Source organism: Daucus carota, chromosome 5 (genome assembly GCF_001625215.2).
Source record: "Daucus carota subsp. sativus chromosome 5, DH1 v3.0, whole genome shotgun sequence".
Classification (NCBI taxonomy): Eukaryota; Viridiplantae; Streptophyta; class Magnoliopsida; order Apiales; family Apiaceae; genus Daucus; species Daucus carota.
Window position 1 is genome coordinate 1,835,158 of NC_030385.2, and position 21,499 is coordinate 1,856,656.

The following is a 21,499-nucleotide window of genomic DNA, read 5'->3' on the forward strand; positions in this document are numbered from 1 at the left end:
TATTTAATGTTGCAATAGTACATACTCATATATGTTGCTATGGGACTGACACATGGCAGTCAGTAGGCGACACGTGGCACTTTGGGCTCACATGTGGGATCCACGTGGACCCTAAAAATGGGACTTACAAGAGGGACCCACATGTGGGTCCCACTATTTTTTTAAAATCAAAAGGTCTAATGTAACATAATATATTTGTTCCTATAGGGTCGTCAGATGTTGCAATAGCACGTTTATTGTAACATAAAAAGCCGTGTTGCAGTAGCTTACCTAAATGTTGCAATAGAAGCCTAAGGCAGCATGCAAAAGTGCAACTTAAATTTTATGTTGCAATAGCCCTTTTTCGGGCTATGGCAACATATTTTGGGGTTATGGCATCATTTTTTTGATGTTGTCGTAGGCCATATATGGCGTAGTGGATTGACAATGGGTTTTTCATTTTTGTAAGAAATCGTCGGCACTGTTGTGTAACTGAGGAAGCCATATTGTGTTGATTTTGATTGTTTAACCCAGTATCAGTGCTTGTTAACTGTTTTAGTTGTCAAGGTCATACAGTGTCTTTTCTTTTGTAGTATCATAAAAATGATTCTGCACTTAATTAGCACACACCAACTTTTTATTATCACGAAACTGAAATCACTTAAAATCCACACGCACTAGGCTTGCTGCATGGCCTGAAACTTGGAGATTAGCTTGTCCCTCGGAGGCATGCTTTCTTTTATCACCGGAAACCGAACTAATTAGCAATTGTTGTGTTAATGATTTATAGAATCACAGTGTTGCTACTGTTGTTTCTGGCTCATACTTCATCCTAAGTCAACAGCTAATTCTGTCTTGTTAGGCAGTTGATTGTCTTGGTATTGATGGGTCTGATTATTCAACCCACAAGTATGAAATGGAAGACATTGCAGGCACAAGTTGGTTGGCTATCAATGCTGAATTTATATCAGTTGTCTGGAAAGACTTAGTATAAATTCAACACTTCCATTCCTACCTGGAGACATCAGGAAATACAAGATAGAACAAGCTTAGTATGTTAGTTTATGTAGGAGATTTTCAGCAACTTTGGGAAACACCTGGGAAACACTTTGAGAGATATTATTAGTGAGGAAATCTGTTTTCAGCTCTCTGTAATTTACTCACTCTGTTTAATAATATTAGCAGCCTCCTGTGGATGTAGGCAAATTGCCGAACCACATTATCTGTGTGTTTCAAGTTTACTGTGTTTTGATATATTGTTATTGCTATTTGTTTATCTGCGCACTACAAATTGGTATCAGAGCCAAACATAGCAGTATCATATATCAAATCGAAGCTCTCACCGAGACGAATTCAACGCCGCAAAAATCACCTCAATCGTAGTTCTGAAGCACTGCCAGAACCTGTTAGAGTTTTGCTGCCAGAATTCAGGAAGGGCTTATTTTCTGCAGTTTTTTATTCTGAAAAAAAAATTAGCTTTCAGCTATGGCAGATGATAGAGGGACTGAAAGAAGTTCACATGCCGAGGATGAAAGTTCTAATGATCAAAGAAGTTATGTTCGAAGAACCATGTTGTCAAACGCAAAGTTTGAGGTGGAGAAATTTGACGGCACCAATAACTTTGGTATGTGGCAATGTGAGGTATTGGATCTTGTATTCAGAGAAGGATCAGATATCGCTCTGGAGTCCAGGCCAAAAGATTATTCTGATGAAGATTGGAATTATGTCAACCGTCAAGCTTGTGGCACAATTCGATTGTGTTTGGGAAAAGATCAAAAATATTTTGTCATGAAAGAAAATGTAGCAGCAAGTCTCTGGAAAAAGCTGGAGGACAAGTACATGACAAAAAGTGTAGAGAACAGGCTCTACTTGAAGAAGAAGCTTTTCCGTTTTCAGTTCAAGAAAGGTACAGCTATGATTGAGCACTTAAATAATTTCAATAAGATTTTGGCAGATCTCCAAAATTTAGATGTTGAAATTATTGATGAAGATAAAGCTTTGTTGTTGCTAAATTCATTACCTGAAAGCTATGAGCATTTAACTACAACTCTGTTGTACGGTAAAGATGAGGTTAAGTTTGTTGATGTTTCTAATGCTTTGGTAAATAATGAATACCGAAAGAAGGATCAGCATGATCACAGGGATTCAACATCAGAAGCACTGGTCACAATAAGAGGCAGACAAAGCAATAAATCTGGTCCAACGAATAACGGGGGGCGATCGAGATCAAAGTCCAGAGGAGAGCCATCCAGAAGGCGTCTTGCGAAAGATGAGTGTGCATATTGTCACCAGAAAGGACACTGGAAGAAAGATTGTCCAAACAAGGACAAGTCTGCTACTGCAAATATTGTACAGAAGTCTGAAGAAGAGGAAGCTGCGTTCACGGTTTCATTATCAGACACATATTCAGACAAATGGATACTTGATTCTGGATGTTCGTATCATATGTGTCCTAATAGACATTGGTTCTCGAGTTTTGAAGAGCTTGATGGAGGTGTTGTCCTTATGGGTAACAATAATGCATGCCAAACAAAGGGAATTGGAGTGCGTTTGAAGATGCACGATGGTACAATTAAAAGACTAACAGATGTGAGGTACATACCTGATTTAAAAAAGAATCTTATTTCATTGGGAGTTCTTGATTCTGATGGTTATAAGATTATAATGGAAAATGGAGTTTTAAAGGTTGTACGAGGTGCATTTGTTGCAATGAAGGGTACTCAAAAGGCAAATTTATACTTCCTAGATGGAAGTACAGTTATAGGAAGTGCATCTGTTTCAAGCAGTCCAAACCAGATCACATCTGATTCCTCTCGCCTTTGGCATATGCGCCTGAGACATGCTGGAGAGAAGGCTTTGCAAGGCCTAGTGAAGCAAGGTCTACTAAAAGGTGCCAAGACTGGAAAGTTTGATTTCTGTGAGCATTGTGTACTAGGAAAGCAAACAAGAGTCAAATTTGGCGCTGCTATTCATCGCACAAAAGGAACTTTGGATTACATCCACACGGACGTTTGGGGACCTTCCAGAAATGCGTCATTGGGAGGTAAACGATGGTTTGTAACTTTTATCGATGATTTTTCTAGATATGTTTGGGTATACACTATGCGTCACAAAGATGAAGTTCTGGACATCTTTCTTGAGTGGAAGAAGTTGATTGAAACTCAAACAGGCAGAAAAATTAAAAGATTAAGATCTGATAACGGCGGCGAGTACAAATCAGATCCATTTTTCAAAGTTTGTCAAGATGAAGGCATAATCCGACATTTTTCAGTTCCCGGCACGCCGCAACAAAATGGAGTGGCGGAACGGATGAATCGTACTTTGGTAGTAAAAGTTCGATGTATGCTATCTCATTCTGGATTGAGCAAAACATTCTGGGCAGAAGCTTTGTCATATGCAACTCATATTGTCAATAGGCTGCCAGCATCTGCCTTAGACGGAAAAACTCCTAAAGAGGTATGGTCTGGAGAACTTGTTTCAGATTATGATTCTTTAAGAATTTTTGGATGTCCTGCATATTATCATGTTAAAGAATCTAAATTGGATCCTAGAGCAAAGAAATCTATTTTCTTGGGTTATACCGGAGGAGTTAAAGGATCCCGTCTTTGGTGTACCGAATCAAAGAAGATTGTTTTAAGTCGTGATGTTACTTTTGATGAGTCTGTTATGCTAAGACAAACAACTTCAGATACTGAAAATGAAAGTCCCAACAGTACTTCTAAAGTACTGCTTGAGGCACCAGAAAATTTGCAAACAGTTGATAATGGCGAAGATGAAATTGATGATCAAGATGAAATCCCTGATGAGGTGGAGATTCCCTCGCCATCTCCGATAATTCAACCTGAAAACATTGCCACTACCAGACCGAGAAGGGAGATAAGAAAGCCTGCCAGGTATACTGATATTGTAGCTTTTGCACTTCCAATAATTGATGATAATGTTCCTTGTACTTATAGAGAAGCTGTACAAAGTATTGATAGTGCAAAGTGGAAATCAGCAATGGATGAAGAAATGAAGTCTTTACACCAGAATAAGACGTGGGAGTTGGTCCAGATTCCCAAAGGAAAGAAAACAATCGGTTGTAAATGGGTATATACCAAGAAAGAAGGTTTACCCGATGAGAATAACATCCGGTACAAAGCGAGATTGGTAGCAAAAGGATATGCTCAGAAAGAGGGAATAGATTACAATGAGGTATTCTCACCTGTTGTAAAGCATTCATCTATCCGAATCTTGCTGGCATTAGTGGCACAATTTGATCTCGAATTAGCTCAACTTGATGTCAAAACAGCGTTTCTTCATGGTACTTTAAATGAAGAAATCTACATGACTCAACCAGACGGCTTTAAAGTTCCCGGTTGTAAGGAATGGGCTTGCAAGCTGAACAAGTCATTGTACGGTCTAAAACAGTCTCCACGACAATGGTACAAGCGTTTTGACAGCTTCATCCAGGAGCATAAGTACACCCGCAGCCAATTTGATCATTGTGTATATTTTCGGAAACTCCAAGATGGTACGTTCATTTACTTACTCTTATATGTTGATGATATGTTAATTGCATCTAAGAGTAAGGTAGAGGTCGCTAAGTTGAAGACCTTGTTAAATTCTGAATTCGAAATGAAAGACCTTGGAGAAGCTAAGAAAATTCTTGGAATGGAGATCACAAGAGATAGAGCTGCAAGCACAGTATGTTTATCACAAACTCAGTATTTAAAAAGGGTACTTCAAAGGTTTGGTATGAATGAGAAAACCAAATCAGTTAGTACACCGCTTGCTCCTCATTTTCAGTTAAGTACAAAGATGTGTCCCACAACCAATGATGAGAAAAAGAAAATGGAGTGCATCCCTTATGCAAATGCTATTGGCGCGTTGATGTATGCGATGGTATGCACCAGGCCCGATATTTCACATGCTGTTAGTATGGTAAGTCGTTACATGCACAATCCCGGAAAAGAACATTGGCAAGCAGTGAAATGGATTTTAAGATACATCTATGGTACTGTAGATGTTGGCTTAAAATTTGAAAGAAACAAGGCTGATGGTAATCATTTAGTCGGATATGTGGATTCTGACTTTGGTGGAGACTTAGATAAGCGTCGATCAACAACTGGTTATGTGTTCACTATGGCAGGAGGACCAATTTGCTGGAGATCGACATTACAATCAACTGTAGCTTTGTCAACAACGGAGGCAGAATATATGGCTGTAACTGAAGCATTTAAAGAAGCTATTTGGCTTCTCGGATTGACCAAGGATTTTGGTATTGTTCAGGAAAATGTGAAGGTATTCTGTGACAGCCAAAGTGCCATTTGTTTGGCAAAGAACCAGGTACATCATGGTCGCACTAAGCACATTGATGTTCGTTATCATTTTGTTCGTGAAATTATTGAGGATGGGAATGTACTACTTCAGAAGGTAAGCACTGTAGATAATCCTGCAGACATGCTTACGAAAGTGGTTTCTGGGATCAAGTTTCAGCATTGTCTGAACTTGATCAACATCTCTTGAAATTAGAGGTCTGTGGTGTTTTGGAGGCAGCACTATTTAGTGAAGTTTCGCCAAGGTGGAGATTGTTGTTTCTGGCTCATACTTCATCCTAAGTCAACAGCTAATTCTGTCTTGTTAGGCAGTTGATTGTCTTGGTATTGATGGGTCTGATTATTCAACCCACAAGTATGAAATGGAAGACATTGCAGGCACAAGTTGGTTGGCTATCAATGCTGAATTTATATCAGTTGTCTGGAAAGACTTAGTATAAATTCAACACTTCCATTCCTACCTGGAGACATCAGGAAATACAAGATAGAACAAGCTTAGTATGTTAGTTTATGTAGGAGATTTTCAGCAACTTTGGGAAACACCTGGGAAACACTTTGAGAGATATTATTAGTGAGGAAATCTGTTTTCAGCTCTCTGTAATTTACTCACTCTGTTTAATAATATTAGCAGCCTCCTGTGGATGTAGGCAAATTGCCGAACCACATTATCTGTGTGTTTCAAGTTTACTGTGTTTTGATATATTGTTATTGCTATTTGTTTCTCTGCGCACTACAGCTACAGATCAATAATTTGGCACATAATTGTTGAATATTGACCAAAGGATAAGGAGGTGGATGAGATGATCAGTTTCGCAAGCTAAGACTCTGATACAGGGAGCCACGCTCATGCATGCAAGAAGTCTATGTGCTTAGCAAAGGGTTACCTCACTTCTGTTAGCAAAGGGTTACCTCACTTCTGTTAGCGGCTAAAGACCAGAAGTGAGTAGAAGATGCAGATCCAAATTTATTTTTTATTGTTATTGAATAAAATTCTTAAACACGCACATTTAAACCATATAAACTCTTCTCCGACTAGATATTACAAAGTTTATGCAATTCCTCCATAACTATATCTAAATATTTGTCTCCGTTCTCCTTCTGGCTCGTACTCAAATTTTTGGTCTTCCTCCTTATTTCATCCCCATCCTGGTCGAACACAATTTTCTTTATGACTTTCGCAACATTGTCCTCTTGAAGCCTCCCACTGCTATCTCTCTTAACCTCCTCGCCCACCCCAACCTCCTGCAACACTCTAGCATTTAGCGGCTGATCATATTGCATTGGTATCGCAATTATGGGAACGCCATATGCCAGTGCTTCCGTCACAGAACCCCTTCCACAATGACTCACGAACCCCCCAATACTTGAATGCTGTAATATCCTCGCCTGTGGTGCCCATGTCTCCAAAATCATTCCCTTTTCTCCAATACATCTTTCACGGAATTTTTCAAGAAACTCCCCCATGAAATCCCCATCAGGAAACTTAACAAACCATATGAAGTTCACGCCGCTTAGCTCTAGGCCATTCGCTATGTCCTCCACATCTTCCTTCGACAAGTGACACTCCGTCCCGGTGGAAACAAACACTGTGGACGCCTCATCTTTCTTGTCAAGCCATTCAAAAATCGCGGTATCCTCATCATCCTCTTTCCAATCAACAGTTTCAGAAACAATTAGGCCAGCTGGCAGAACTTTTTTCCCACAGAGACTAGAGAGATAGTTGATATACTTCTCCTCAATCTCATCACAGCTCTTGACTAAAACCAATTGCGATTGCCTAACACAAGAGCTGACACGTTCCGGAGTCCCCATGCCCTGAGCATTCACTTTCGAGATCTTCTCATTCGTCGCTTTCTCATAATCCGTCAAATATATTTCCGGAAAAGGGAAAGGGGACTGAGGGTTGTTCTGTAAATGATAAAAGTAACAGAACGTCACCGCGCCCGATGTGATGTATACAACTGATGGGACATTCTGAGACACAGCAATTTCTGGCGCCCAGTATTGAAAAACATCAGAAATCAGCAAGTCCGGTTTTAGGGTTTGGAGGATCTGGGAGAATTCCGGGGCGGCCATGTCGAAGGCCTTCTTGAGAGTGGAGAGGCGGTTCGGCGGGAGGCCGTTGACTGTGTGGTGGTGAGGAGGGAGTTCCGGGAGGTTGGGGAGATTGAGGTCTATTGTTTTGATGGAGGGATTGTTGTCTAGGGTTTTCTTGACGGAGTTTAGGTTGACTGGCGTGGAGCATAGGTGGACGGAGACGCCTCTTCTGGCTAGTCTTTTGCCGAGCTGGAGGTATGATGATACGTGGCTGTGGCCTAACCAGGGGAACATCAGAACCGTCATGCCTCTCCCTTTACTCTCCATTCTCTCTCTCTCTCTCTCTCTCTCTCCCTCTTCTCTCTCTCTCTCTGCCGTCTTCTCTCTCTCGATAATCAGATAGGCACAGATATATAGACTGTATATTTACCTCTGCAATCTCGTACTGTTATACTACAAGGACCCGTCAATATATAGCCTTCAGGTATGCTATATATAATTACGTCATGCCATGCATCACATAATATCGCTAGTATGAATATTTTAAGTACCGCAATAATTTAATTAAATTCGAATTCTTTTTTAATTGATTTCTCATAGCCTAATTGAACATGTTTCTAATATAATTGCATTTTCATGACAAAATAATATAATACTAAAATACATATAATAAATAATATATAATAAATATTATACATCACAGATTTGGACAGCTCATATTATAAGTTAATAATATTTTTTGTTAAGTAATTTAAGCATAACATCGATATTGTATTCTTCTCGTACTACATTATTTTTTTTTTTTGACGAACAATAAGATTTTATTAAACATAGAACTTAAGAACACAGTCGGGACAAACCCCCAAACTGACAACTACAACCTGATTGTGAAACAAAAATCGAGCTAAACAAATAGCCGGTTTGTTTTCAGATTGCTTAACAGATAGAATATAAATATTCTTGATATTAAAAATGATTACAAAAGTTTCTCGAGCAATCCAGTCGACACCGACATCACTGAAAATAGTAGAATCACAATTGACCTGCGCACATAAAAAACCGGTGATAGACCAGTGTTCATATCCATCAGTTACACCAACTGAGGTTGGGGGTACAGATGCCCCATATATTGAACAATCATTTGTTGTGCGAGGTGAGCTCTCGCGATAACCACAATTCCAGATTTGAAGCGGGTTGCCCAGATCTCCCAATACACCGTAGAAATCATTCTTCACGCAACATGACAACGAATCAAAAACGCAACAAGACATACACCCAAAAATTGGGGACAATCAACAACCCAAAAAGATGGGTACGGTAACAAGATCACACCCAAAATGACTTAGATCTCGATTTTATTGAAAACTATTATAGTAGAAATTAAAGATATAGAAATGGAGGAAATGGGATGAGAGGATGGATGGGATGATGTGATTTTGATGGAAGAAAGGGGCGATGAAGGATGGATGATAGCTATGAATGGCGGCCGACTCTCATTAGGGTTTTGTGTGGAGCACAGAAATCAACAGGCTTTGAATGATTTCTGGTACTACATTATTAAACGGCCGGCGTTTTGGACAGAGAAAGACCATGGACCGAGAACTCGAGAAGCACTTAATATTATATCACTACCTCAGTTCTCTCAATCAAGAATTTACTTTGGAATTTTATAATCAAATTATCCGATTTTTCATTATATAAATAACTTATTTTTTATAATGATGAAAACTCAAAAATATATTTCAATGAAGTTTATATATATCTTTTAGGTATAATCTCATAATATTTTGAGTTGTATAATAAGTTTCATAAAATTTGATCACTAAAATTTATAGAAAAAGTTTAAAATGGGCTACTCATTTGATATGGAAACAATATTAAAAAAATTCATATATCTTTTCTTAAAAGAAAAATGATAATTCAATAATGAAAAACCATACGACATCTATAAATATAATCGAAATTGAATAAACGCAGCATGATTATATAATATATACATGTTGTAATACTCCCACGGTTGTTTTGAGCGATCGACCATAAATGCATCACCATACAAATCTTTATCGATAAATCGATATTGTAAATCCAGAAAATCTGTAATCCCGAACATAATGAATTAAATAAAAATTAAACTCTCACAAGAGAGACCATGCAAAACTCAAATAAATTGGAAATTAGTGAAGAAAAACAAGTGATGAATCAAGAGTAATAAAAGCGAGACAAGATTGAGACTTTTCACCTGTAAAAGCTCGTGGAAGCGACTACTTCAAGAATAAGAAAAATTTTAGGGTTTTGAGACCGGAGCTAGTTTATTATTGTTTTATAAGTCTAATAAATTTTATATATTTTTAAAATAAGGATTAGTTTTTGTAACAAAAAATATGATTATATTTTTCTATTTTTACTTTTATGTTTTAATAATTACATCTATGCTTAAGTAATTTGTATTATTTTTAAATGCTCTTCTAAAATAATATCAATATAGTTTAAAATTTTGAAGTTGCTATATATTGTTGAATAAGTTTGTTGAATAAGTTTGTTGTCCATTTTCTCATCCGTAAATTAGTACTCCCTCCGTCCCACCCAATTGTTTACATTCGGTTTGGGCACGGAGGTTAAGAAATATGTATAAAGTAGTGAAAAAGAGGAAGAAAAGTGGGTGAAGTGGTGGGACCCATCGATTTTTAATATATAAAAGAGAGATAGTGGAGTAAAAGTAGTGTGAAAAGGAAGGAAAAGCGATAAAGTGGTGGGACCCATTAACTATTTTGGGAAAGTTTTGTAATGTAAAAAAATGGATGGGACGTCCAAAAGAGGTAACTGTAAAGAACCTGGTGGGACGGAGGGAGTATATAACTGTAAACTTTAAAACAAGCACGTACTGCCAAAATAAGTGTCAAAAAAATGAAATAAAAGTTGAATAGTATTCAAATTTGTGTCAATAAATATGACATCAATTATATACTTTTGAACTTGAAGACGTAAGCGCCCTGACTAATTTTCTATTTTCATGTACATGTTTGTGCTCCAGCACATCCTCCACGTGGCATAAAAATAAACCTTCATACAATATTAGTCAAATTAGAATATTGAACAATGTCAAAAGATTGATAAAAAAAAGTAAAAATTATATATTAATATCGCTTAAACTATCATATATCGAGGATAAATATATGGTACATAAATTGTCGAATTCCTCGTAGTGTTAGGTATTGTTCTAATGTTACTAGAAGATATTCAACTAACTCTAGCCAATGGGATATTTATCGGAGAAAAAGAAAAATATATAGATGATGGGTACGTCGTCTTGTATAAAACACATTTCTAAGAGGTCGGTCTCTCCAAACAAAATTACTAATTTTTGTTTTATCGAATATGTCTGGTAAGATACCGACCTTAGATGGCCTGCAAAAATAACTATTCGAATATGGATCTGATAAGGGCACAAGGCTATGACATAATATTTGTTACCACAGGTTTGATTTTTTGATTTCATTTGGATAGGTATTGGACTATTGGCCACTTGATTTCATTTTTTCTTTTGTTTTTGCTAGCTTGGCTAACATTTTTGACGGGTCTCTTATTTTGGATCCGGGGTTCCTGGTCCATGTGATGTATTATTCCATTTCTCACGATTTATTTCAAATGCGATAGATATTTTAAGTATATTTTCAAGGGTTTTATCATAAATGCTCAATTTTAAAAAAAAATTTGCAAAAATATTATCATTTTTTTAAATAAATTGCAAAACAATTATATTTCAAAATATATTTGCAAAAACACGGAAGTTGCATATGCAATTATATCTGCAACTGCTAGCAACCATACATGTGACCACAAATGCAACATTGAAAAAAATTGTTGAAAATTACATTTAATTGCATAATAAATTGCAAGTGGTTGCAAATGACGAAAATAAGTACCATGCGGGGCTAGTATTAAACCACAAAAGCAACTAAAAATAATCACAAACCAACCAATTAAGATGGGGAGAAAGGTCGTCGGAGGTGTTCGAGGAAATGATCGTGAGAGAAAATAGAAGCGGTAGGGCGAAACGACGGCATAGCGGAGGAAATATCGTGAGCGATGGAGTGATGAAGTCGCGGCACAGATCTCGAGATGACGAAAGGTCGAACATGCGTAGAAAGTCTTCCCCACATGATTTAAGGATGAGATCTAGAGTTTTGAATTGGGAATTGCGTGACTGTCGCACAACACTGTGTGTGAGTGGTGGGCGATAACTCGAGAAATGAAATGGAAGAGATCGGTGAATGTGTGTTTGGCTTACTCTTCTGCTTTTTGTCTCTTACTTCATCAAAAAAACCGTATTTTCGTGATTATTGAAGGCAAGTAGTAATTTTGCAATAAATATAGTACAAATAAGCATTATTGCCAAATTTCCTATTTTTAATCTGTCTGAGGTTGAAAGTAATTTGTAATTATTTTGACTTGTTTGAATGTAAAATATTTAATTATAATAATCATTCATAATTAGTTCAAGTGTGAACTATAATTTTGTCTTGACTCATTAAAATATTATATTGATGCATCATATTCAGATTCATATATTTGCCAATTATTTCTGTAGTTACTATAAATACATGCTTGTTAAAAATTATAATTAGTTAAATACATGCAATTTATCATTGTTACCGCACACATGCACGTATCAATATCATTAATTATAAGGATTTATAATACTATCAATATAGATGACTAATATTACAACACTAAATTAAAGTTATCAACACAAATAATTTACATTTCGAATTAGTAATAATATTAAAATTGATATGAAGAGCAACTAACACGTTTATATGAATGAAGTAAATCTTCTATATTTTAGTTATTTTTGAATGTCAGTATAGAGAAAATAAGATGATAGAAGTTGAGAAGCCAAAGAGAAAGAAAAGACTGACTATTAAATTTTTTAATATGTCTCATGTACTAACAAATTGTTAACAAAATTAAACGACTGATCTACTTTATTAATAAATTCTCAACGGTAAAAATGAAGAACGATTTACTACAACAACAACTTCCCAATAGATAAAATTTTGACCCATCTACTTCATCAAATTACCAACAGTTGTTATGATATATATGTCATCTATATATACCTTATCTTATCATTTCTTAACAAATTAGCAATAAAATCATCAACCAAAATGAGGACAAACGAAGCACCAAGTTTGCAATGAAAATTCTTTCACTGAATCATAACAGGTCTATTGGTATTCAAATGCTAAATTTTTCATTGGTAATACATTGATAATTTAATCACCATAACTTAGCGGGAGTTGTTGGCGTTCACGTTTCCCAACAAAATATTTCGTTAGTAAATATTGGTCAGTGAATGTTGGTGATTTGTGGCTAACTGTTTGAACTCATCTTGGACAATAAATAGTCAGTAATTCTGGAATTTCTTGTAGTGTGTCTCTCCGCGAATGAAACCTATATAATTTCCCAGCTTTCCTCTTTGATTTTAAGATTTGATAATAAATAAGTTTGTCATTATAATAAAAATATAGTATAAAATAATTTTACATCTATTAATAATAATATTTATTTAACCGCATCAAATAAATATTTATTTAACATTTTATGTATAGGATGATTCATTTATTTTGCCATACAAAATTTTAAGATATTGAGTTGATGTGTGTATTAAAAATCTCTTGCAACTTTGGTGTTTATCTGTTTTGGTAGAAAGACAAGAAATTATTTTCATTCAAATGAAGGGATGTGAGATTGTAATGATATATTATGAGGCCAATGAAGCTGCATGAATAACCAGAAGTTCATCTGAGAGTGAACATGAACAGTCCACTGCTGCAAATCACAGCTCTGGTGATTACTGATTCTGATGATTTGTATCTCATGGCAAGATTCAATGACTGGCCCGGGTAATGAGGACTGATCTAGGATTTCTCCCCAGAGAACTTCTATAATTTATAAATTTATAAAATTTAGATCGTTGAAAAATTGTCGAGGGAAATGTGCCCCCTGTCCCTTACTAGAAGCTTCTTTGCCTCGGCTTAAACCTCGTATTTAAATTATTTCTGATTTTAAGCTGAAAAATGTCCGTTTGTGTAATACATCAAAAGTCGGCCTAATGATAGAAATAAGCCCGAAATTGACTTAAAGTTAAAAGTTAGTTTGAGATACTTTTTTCAGTAACTTATTCTTTTTAATAAAAATTACTCATAAGTCATAAGTTACTCATAAATCACTTTTATTTTTATTATTGTATAATACACCATAAGTTATAAGCTCAGCAAAACACGTTCCCAGATTTGCTCCGAGAACTGGCCTGCCTTGGCACTATTCTGTTCCATTTGGTGGTTCTACTTTGTAAGTTTTTCGCAAATGATTGGCAATGGGTTTTTGCTAGAAATCATCTGCACTGTTGTGTAACTACGGAAGCCACATTGTTTTGATTTTGATTGTTAAACCGCATATCATTGCTTGACTGTTTTTATTATTAGTATCAGAAATATGATTCTGCACTTGAGCACACGCCAACTTTCTTATTATCACAAGCAGAACTGAATGCACTTAAAATCCACACACACTAGGCTTGCTGCATGGCCTGAAACTTGGAGATCAGCTTGTCCCTTGGAGGCATGCTTTCTTTTATCACCGGAACTTCTGAGAAGTCCTTCATCCATTTTGACAGCACTGGAAATTGTTCTTCTTTGATGATATCTTGACCACTAGTTTCTTCCAAGATACTGATGAGATTGGCCATCCATCCCAATACAAGATCTAGGAACCCGATGGTCTCTCCGCCAAAGAACCTCTTTCCTTGGAGCTGTTCCTCGACGTATTCTAGGTTCCTCCTGGCTTCTAACTTTGCCTCCTCTTGTTCTATGCCTTTTCTTAGAACACTTCGAAATATCGATGACAAAAGCTACAAATGACCGGTTGAAACATGTCAAAGATTGATCAATAACTATCATTGCACGTCTTAACTAATTGAGACGGTAAACGCTATTTCATGTAATAGCGTTTTACTTCTAAAATGTCACGTTGTGTTACTTTTTTAGTGATTTTCAGACCTAAACGCAACACGATCCAGAGCTAAACGTGACACGATCCGGTGTTTTTTTTCCCAAAAATCGAATTGCTAGATTATCTGGCGTTAATAAATGATATTTTGGATGTATTTTGGACATTACTGGTGTTGTTTTGTGATATATGAGGCTTTTAATCATAAGTTACTTGTAAATGAAAAAATAACTTTTAGTTTACAACTTATTACGACAGTTGAAATTCTCACCTTTTCGTCACCAAATTTGGCCCAGAAACGAGCTGTGGCTCTCTCCGCTGGATCATCAGGAAGAAGAGGAGTTTCCTTCCATGTTTCTTCAATATACTCAAGAATGACAAGAGATTCTGATATTGGTTTTTCATTGTGAACAAGCACAGGGACTTTCTTGTGAACTGGATTGTACTTCAAAAGCTCAGCACTCTTGTGGGGAAAATCCTCCAAAACTGTATCAAATTCTATGCTTTTGAGCTTCAGTGCCCAGACGATCCTCAAGGCAAAGGGGCTTGAGAATGTCCTGAAAAGCCTCACTTCTGCCATTTTGTTGATGCAAAACTAAGGTAGTTTAGAATGTATCTCTGTCTTTTATACCCAAGTTTCGTGTTTTTTGCCGGCCTCGTGTAACATCAGCATCAGTATTTTGAAAGCAGGCCTAGAGTAAATTATCTGGTAAAAAACAGAAAAAGCAGGCCTGAGATTAACTCTTTCAAATCCGAAATATTTTGGAGACTTCTATGATCGTTCTTTGTTATTATGTCTTGGGTAATGATGCTTGATTAGACACGCCCCGTAAATAACCAAAATTTTCTGTGAGAGTGAACATGAACAACATGACAATGTTGCAAAACACAGCTCTCAATCATGTTGAATTTAATCTATATATTTATTTATCATTTACAGCGTGCGAGATGCAACTATTTTGCGTTTTGCATGCACATTTGAAGAGTGTAATTACAGAACATACAGTGCATTAGTCCTAACTATAGATCCTCTGGAGATTACATATGAGGTATGATTTATACAGTGTCACAAGATAGTTACAGTACCCCATCTTGTGTCTGATCCAGGGGTTCGAGAACCAGAACGCCACCATCATTAAGACCTAATGCAAACTGGCTAGGGTCACGGGGATGAGCTGCAATGGCAAGCGGATACACAGTTTTCCTATGTAATTGCAGCACAAAGTGGTGTTAGAGAAGAGTAAATGAACGTGTTAGCTTTTAAAATGACTAATTTAATATTTTGTGTTTTTCCCACGCGTACCTTGGGCTTGAAGTGAGATAAGCTTCGGGACTAATCTTACACTGTAGAACCAGTGCTGCACTGAACACAATGATGTCCCCACTTTCAAAAGCTGCGTATACTGACTGGCTATCGCATGAATATGTTGCACAAGTAATTGGTCCAGTTGAATGCCCGCGAAACCACTGCAGAAACACCACATTCTTAGAGTACATCTCTTCTATCAGACACAAAAACAACGAAATATTCTTCAGTGTAATAGAGAACGGTTTTAAAGAAAATTGTACTTCCTTCATATGGAACATAGCAAATGATTATTGACAGAATCAATCTTAAATGGTGGCAAACCAAGATATTTGAGTAACTCTTAAACGCTGCACACCTGTTCAATGCATTTAAGTTCTGGTGCCTCATATACTGCGATAAGAGTTTCATTGAAAACCAACAAATGAATTTGGTCTTGGTGAAACTGTACACGGTTCTTCCGAGGAGGGTTTCGTCCTCGACCAGAAGAAATATGCACGGGTTTATTGGCTTGGTCATTCCATACTTCCGTGCTCCAAACACAGATCTGAAAGGAGGATAAAACCCGAGTCACTACTGAACATCTCACGACATTAAGGGGGAGCATATAAACCATCTTCTGTGTGGGAATTTGCTAATGGAATGAGTTTTCATTATGAAAACAAGAGAAATACCCGACTATCAGCTCCTGATGAAACAAGAGCATTTAGAATAGTGGAAAAGGCAAGGCCAGTGACTCGATCCTGATGACCCTCTAACTTGCCTTCCATCTGTGTCATTCAATAATTAGACCATCAGTGTATACATATCATTTTAATTTGATCCAAACTATCAAGATGTCAATGATGGTACAAACCTTATCCATTCTGACGTTATATATGAGTATTGAAGAGTCATCCATTCCAAGTGCAAGGATGTTGTTATCTTGGGGATTCAAGGCAAGGCAAGTTGCTGTTGGCGGCGGAGGCGCAAGCGTTGCCCTATTCTGTCCATAGAAAGTGTATTGGAAGATCTTAGAACATATTGTTCAAGGTAGGAAGATAGAAAATCCTAGAACCAAATAGTAAATAGGCCCGATGAAACTATAAGCTGTAAAAAGTATTCACCATGAAAGTTATAATGCTAAACACGGAAACTTTTCCTCCCGAGCCAGATATTACAAAAGCATCATTGTTTGTAAGAGCAAGACACGCTACAGCGTCTTCAGGTTTTGTCATACTGAGGTCATTGATCATCAGTCTTCCAGTGGCAGGTCGCCATAACTCAGGGAGAAATTTAACAGTGGCCTACAAGAATAAGAGGAAATTAGTGAGACAAGAATGACAAACGTATGAAAAGCGTAAGAAGCCAAAATACACCTTTCCATCCCGATTCTGCTCATTTCTATGCCATTTCCATAGTTTGTGCAGGCCATTATATGCTAATGCCAGTATGGCCTCTCCTGAATCTGTGTAGATCAACCTGGTGATCTGAAATACCAATGAAAAGTATAAGGTGCATTACAGAACTCTGGGTAAGATAACTATTACACATAACGGAGTTGCCAAAAATTATCTAAGCTACCTACGCACACTTATTTCTGTAAATGTTCTACATTTAGTACTATAAACACTGATACAAGTCTCAGCACCATTGCAAGAGGAATATGTCATATTACATGGAAATATAATGATCAACGAAAGCTCAAACAGTAAACCTAAATGGCTGAATCCAGCTGCATAATATGATAAATTTTATCAAACAAAAATTTTGCATTACTAACAGTAATAGATACACATACTTGTGCTGATGATGAAGTATCAGGAAGTCTCAGAAAATGAAGTTGAGATTGTTCACTCATTTCTTCCGGCTTCCAAACCCTAGACTTTGCCATCTCACCAGTCATCCCGTGATTTACAAGTGGCCAAGTATGACTTTGTTCATTCTGCATAATGATTCAGTAGTTTTTTATAGTGAACAGAAAAGACAAATGTGCCTTGCAACAGAAAAGAAGTAGATGTATCGGAAAATCAGAAAGACTAAAACAAAAGAATAAACGACAAAGCATGCAACTCTCAAAAGATCGATGAATCAGCTCTTCTGATACAACTATATCCGGATTTACTAGAGGTGCATCTCTTTCCACCAGACCACATTTTGTTGCAATAGACAAACCCATAAAAAGCAAGTCAAATTGAGTAATAGATATAAGTAACAACAAAAAGGATCAGTATTAATAAAGTTTGTTTTCCTTTCCCAAAAGAGGCAGGAGAACCTTATAAGATCAGGCACAAAGTGGAAAACACTAGAATGCAGAGAAAGTGGGACTGGGAGGAATTTGGAACAGGCGGTACCTCATCGACTGACTGTAAATGTCTAGCTCTCTTCTGCACGGATTCATAGTCTGCAGTATGATAAACCATTTCGGGATTAGTACTACTAGGATGGTTAACATAGATGCCATCACTATTATAAAGAATATAAAAAAGCTATCATGAAGTATTAAAAGAGAGAAAATGCTATCATAAATTATGGCAAAAATGGATTACGCAATCACTCATAAGTAAACTACAACAAACAATAGTATAATAAATACAAAAGCAATATAGATGGTTTAAGCCGTGTCTATGTGAGTAAAAATAATACTAAAAAAAAGCAAGTACCATAATGTGATACTGGAACCAGTGCGAGCCTCTTTCGAAGAGGCAAATGTACCTTAATTGGTCTGAACTGTTGGTACAGATAATTCAGCCTCTTGTTTGTTTCTAATCATCGTAATACAGACTATAGCAGGCACTTCTAGGATTCCCGATATAAGAACGCTAAATCGAATATATCAATCAAATGATACCTTCCCTGGAACTCTAAAGAATGTTACTATCAAAGTGACATCCTATTTCTTCAATACATTTATGACATTCTTCCTCTCCACATTCCTATCCTTGCACATTATGTGTAGCGTGTTCCAGTTGAAAATATTAGAATGCTGATAACCGGCTGTTTAAGATGAATAACTTCAAATCTTGTAAACCACAGAACTTTAAGTACACAAACTACTGAACCTGGCAGCAGGGGAGTAATCATGATTTAAAAACATTTAAGCATGATCGGAACTTTGTTCGGGCATGGCCAGATAATTTGTAGCCATGAATTTTAATATATTTAAGTTGTTCCAAATGTTGGCTTTAGGTATCTGGAAGATAGACGCATAGTTATACGACTAGGACTGCCACAATAGGTAATAAGCTAAATGCATGATACATATACACAATACAACAGCACAAAGTGATTCATATATAGCGGTAGATGTAGTCTATCATCCACTAAAACAGTTCTCGACATAATTACGAGACAGTAATAACTAAGACTAACAATTTATGAAGTATCTGATAAAACTGAGAATGTTAAAAGGACTATTAGTTACACAAACTGTGTTGAATCATCAAGATTACCAGTATTATCTCGAGCACTCAAGCCTTTGGGACCTCCAAGAGTCTGAAAAGATAAAAAGAAGAGGAAATAATCATAAACTATAGAATCATATTTCAAATTCCCAATCGAAGAATACTAACATGAAACATCACATGTGTTCCTGCACCAGGAGCAACATGAGGGGGGAAATCACAACTTACAAGTTGTGTGGTCACTCCAGAGGGAGCCCGAGCACCGTATATTTGCCCACAAGAATGATCTACATATAGTGTTTGAACACCAGGGTGAGGCTTTGGATTCTTACAGTGATGATGTTGCCATTTCAAGCTGCAAATGGAAAAAACAAAGATGATGAGAGTAATTATTAGATTTCCTCAATAGTCAGAGAAAACAATAGGTACCTCTGGTTAATCAATCTCTGCAGCCTAGAGTTTTCAATGTTGGGAAGCTGAAGTTTATCTCGAAAAAGTGGATTTTCCTCGATAGACATTTTAAGCATCTCAAGCACATTTGACCTGGCTTCTTTGGTATCCCCGTACATAGAAAATTCTGCATTCGCCCTAGAAATTGGAAAACATCCCATAACAGTCGAACAAATGAAAAATAGGAGGCCAAATTATCTAAGGGTCGTTTCAATCATATAGTACCATGAGGTTGCAATTTCGGAATATACAATTTTCATAAGATTAATGTGTGCAAGTCCTGGCATTATCCAACAATCGTAACTAGTATAGGTTCATTTTTAAGCTACACAACAGCATGGAACAGGCAAAGAAAGTAAACTAAATAAGCGGATCAACACATACAATAATATAAGATGTGAAGAAAACACCTGAAGTTTGGCGATCTCAGAAGCAGAGTCATTTTGGTGAGATCATTATCATGAGTAACGGAAAAAACTGTCAACTCTTTTCTCAGCATCTCTACCGCCTTCCCATAATCAGACCTGAACCAGATGTAGAAACGAAAAGTAACATCCATAAGTATCTGAAAATTACAACAAAAATACAGGCATAATTCAAATCAATTAGTATAACTTACTTATCCAATGCTTCGAAATACTTTTGTTTTTTAATCTCAAAGAACATTTCCAAGGAGTGACAATTGTCATCATAACTGGTAAAGACGGACAGATATTTCTCAACTTCATCCCATTCTCCCTTTGTAACAACATCTTCAAAATACTTCATATTGAAATAACAACCCGAGTCTGTTTCCAACCTTCAGAACCATGGAAACATCAACACCAACACCAACGCAGATCAATCAAGAAACATAATTGGCACATAAACAAAAAGCTAAGTATGTGAGCAGGCTGAAGAAACGATACCGAACTCAAATATACATAAACCCTTACCAACGAATAGCGTTTTTGAATTCTTTCTCTTCTAAGAATTGGCGAATCAGAAACACAACTTCTCCAGTAAGATGAGACATATTTGCCTCCATTCGAAAACGAAAACCTGCATTACCCACATCAAAATTGCAACTCAAAATTAGTTAGGCTTTCTCATACCCAAAATCACACACACACACACACACACACACAACTAAATCAGGAAATCATATAAAAAACTAAGCACACAAGAAAATCAAGAAATGCAATTGCATACTCTCTCTCTCCCCCTCCCTCCCTCCCTCCCTCTCCCTCCCTCTGTCACAACTCCCTCCCTCCCTCCTTCCCTTCCTCTCTCTCTCTCTCTCTAACACACACACACACACACACGAGCAAATGCAGAAAAAACACAAGAATCAGGTATATGCAAATCCATACTCATACCCAGAAGACAAAAATTATACACACCTTTTGCAATTGCATACTCTCTCTCTCTCTCCCTCCCTCCCTCCCTCCCCCCTCTCTCTCCCCCTATCTCCCTCCGTTCCTCCCTCCCTCTCTCTCTCTCTCTCTCTCACACACACACACACACACACACACAAGCAAATGCAGAAAAAACACTTATGGTTTTCTGATTTTAGGGGCTCGAGCTGGGATGACAAGAGAATAACCCTTGTGCTGTGTAATTGCAGCACAAAGTAGCGTTAAAAGTGTAAGTAAATGATAATGAATCTTTGAAGCCGACTTGTTTAATCATCTGTGTTGTTTAGGCTTGCAGAGAAACAAGCTTAAGGGCTAATATAACAATTCAGACTCAGTGCTTCAGTGAAGAAATAAGCTTGTGCAGAAGGTCAAGAGCGCTAAGCTTTAGCACAGCTAATACCAGATGGTGCCACACAACTGACCACTTCAGCAAGGGATACTTTTCGATACCCTGCCTTGGAATATGCAATGTCAGGGAAGGCCTCAAAGTTGGGATGCTTACAGTTTCAGGATTCTCTTGTTTAGCTTGCCCGTTGGAGAACCCGGGGCACATGATGGCTGGCGGTGTTGGTGCTACTTAAGGGAGGACAGAATCATACATGTTTAATATACAAAATG

At 37.0% G+C, this 21,499-nt stretch overlaps 3 protein-coding genes across 3 annotated transcripts; all 3 read right to left on the reverse strand.

The window, feature by feature from the left end:
• Positions 1-6,248: 6,248 nt before the first annotated feature.
• On the reverse strand, positions 6,249-7,774 carry LOC108221082 (UDP-glucosyltransferase 29). Its single transcript, XM_017394981.2, has one exon. It carries the CDS (start codon positions 7,659-7,661, stop codon positions 6,330-6,332), a length of 1,332 nt encoding a protein of 443 aa, XP_017250470.1. The 5' UTR covers positions 7,662-7,774; the 3' UTR covers positions 6,249-6,329.
• A 5,793-nt stretch (positions 7,775-13,567) lies between these two features.
• LOC108221985 (probable glutathione S-transferase) lies at positions 13,568-14,954 on the reverse strand. The gene is made up of 2 exons (XM_017395856.2): positions 14,617-14,954; positions 13,568-14,247 (listed from the first exon to the last, which is right to left on the reverse strand). Exons 1-2 carry the CDS (start codon positions 14,923-14,925, stop codon positions 13,909-13,911), a joined length of 648 nt encoding a protein of 215 aa, XP_017251345.1. The 5' UTR covers positions 14,926-14,954; the 3' UTR covers positions 13,568-13,908.
• A 334-nt stretch (positions 14,955-15,288) lies between these two features.
• Positions 15,289-20,893, reverse strand: LOC108221983 (protein TOPLESS). The gene is given in 17 exon segments (XM_017395855.2): positions 15,289-15,449; positions 15,452-15,549; positions 15,649-15,812; positions 16,010-16,198; positions 16,326-16,421; positions 16,508-16,636; positions 16,758-16,937; positions 17,010-17,120; positions 17,432-17,575; positions 17,985-18,034; positions 19,083-19,125; positions 19,263-19,389; positions 19,464-19,622; positions 19,895-20,008; positions 20,104-20,283; positions 20,420-20,525; positions 20,867-20,893. Coding segments are annotated over 16 exon segments (1,914 nt in total). The 5' UTR covers positions 20,512-20,525; positions 20,867-20,893; the 3' UTR covers positions 15,289-15,411.
• Positions 20,894-21,499: the final 606 nt, after the last annotated feature.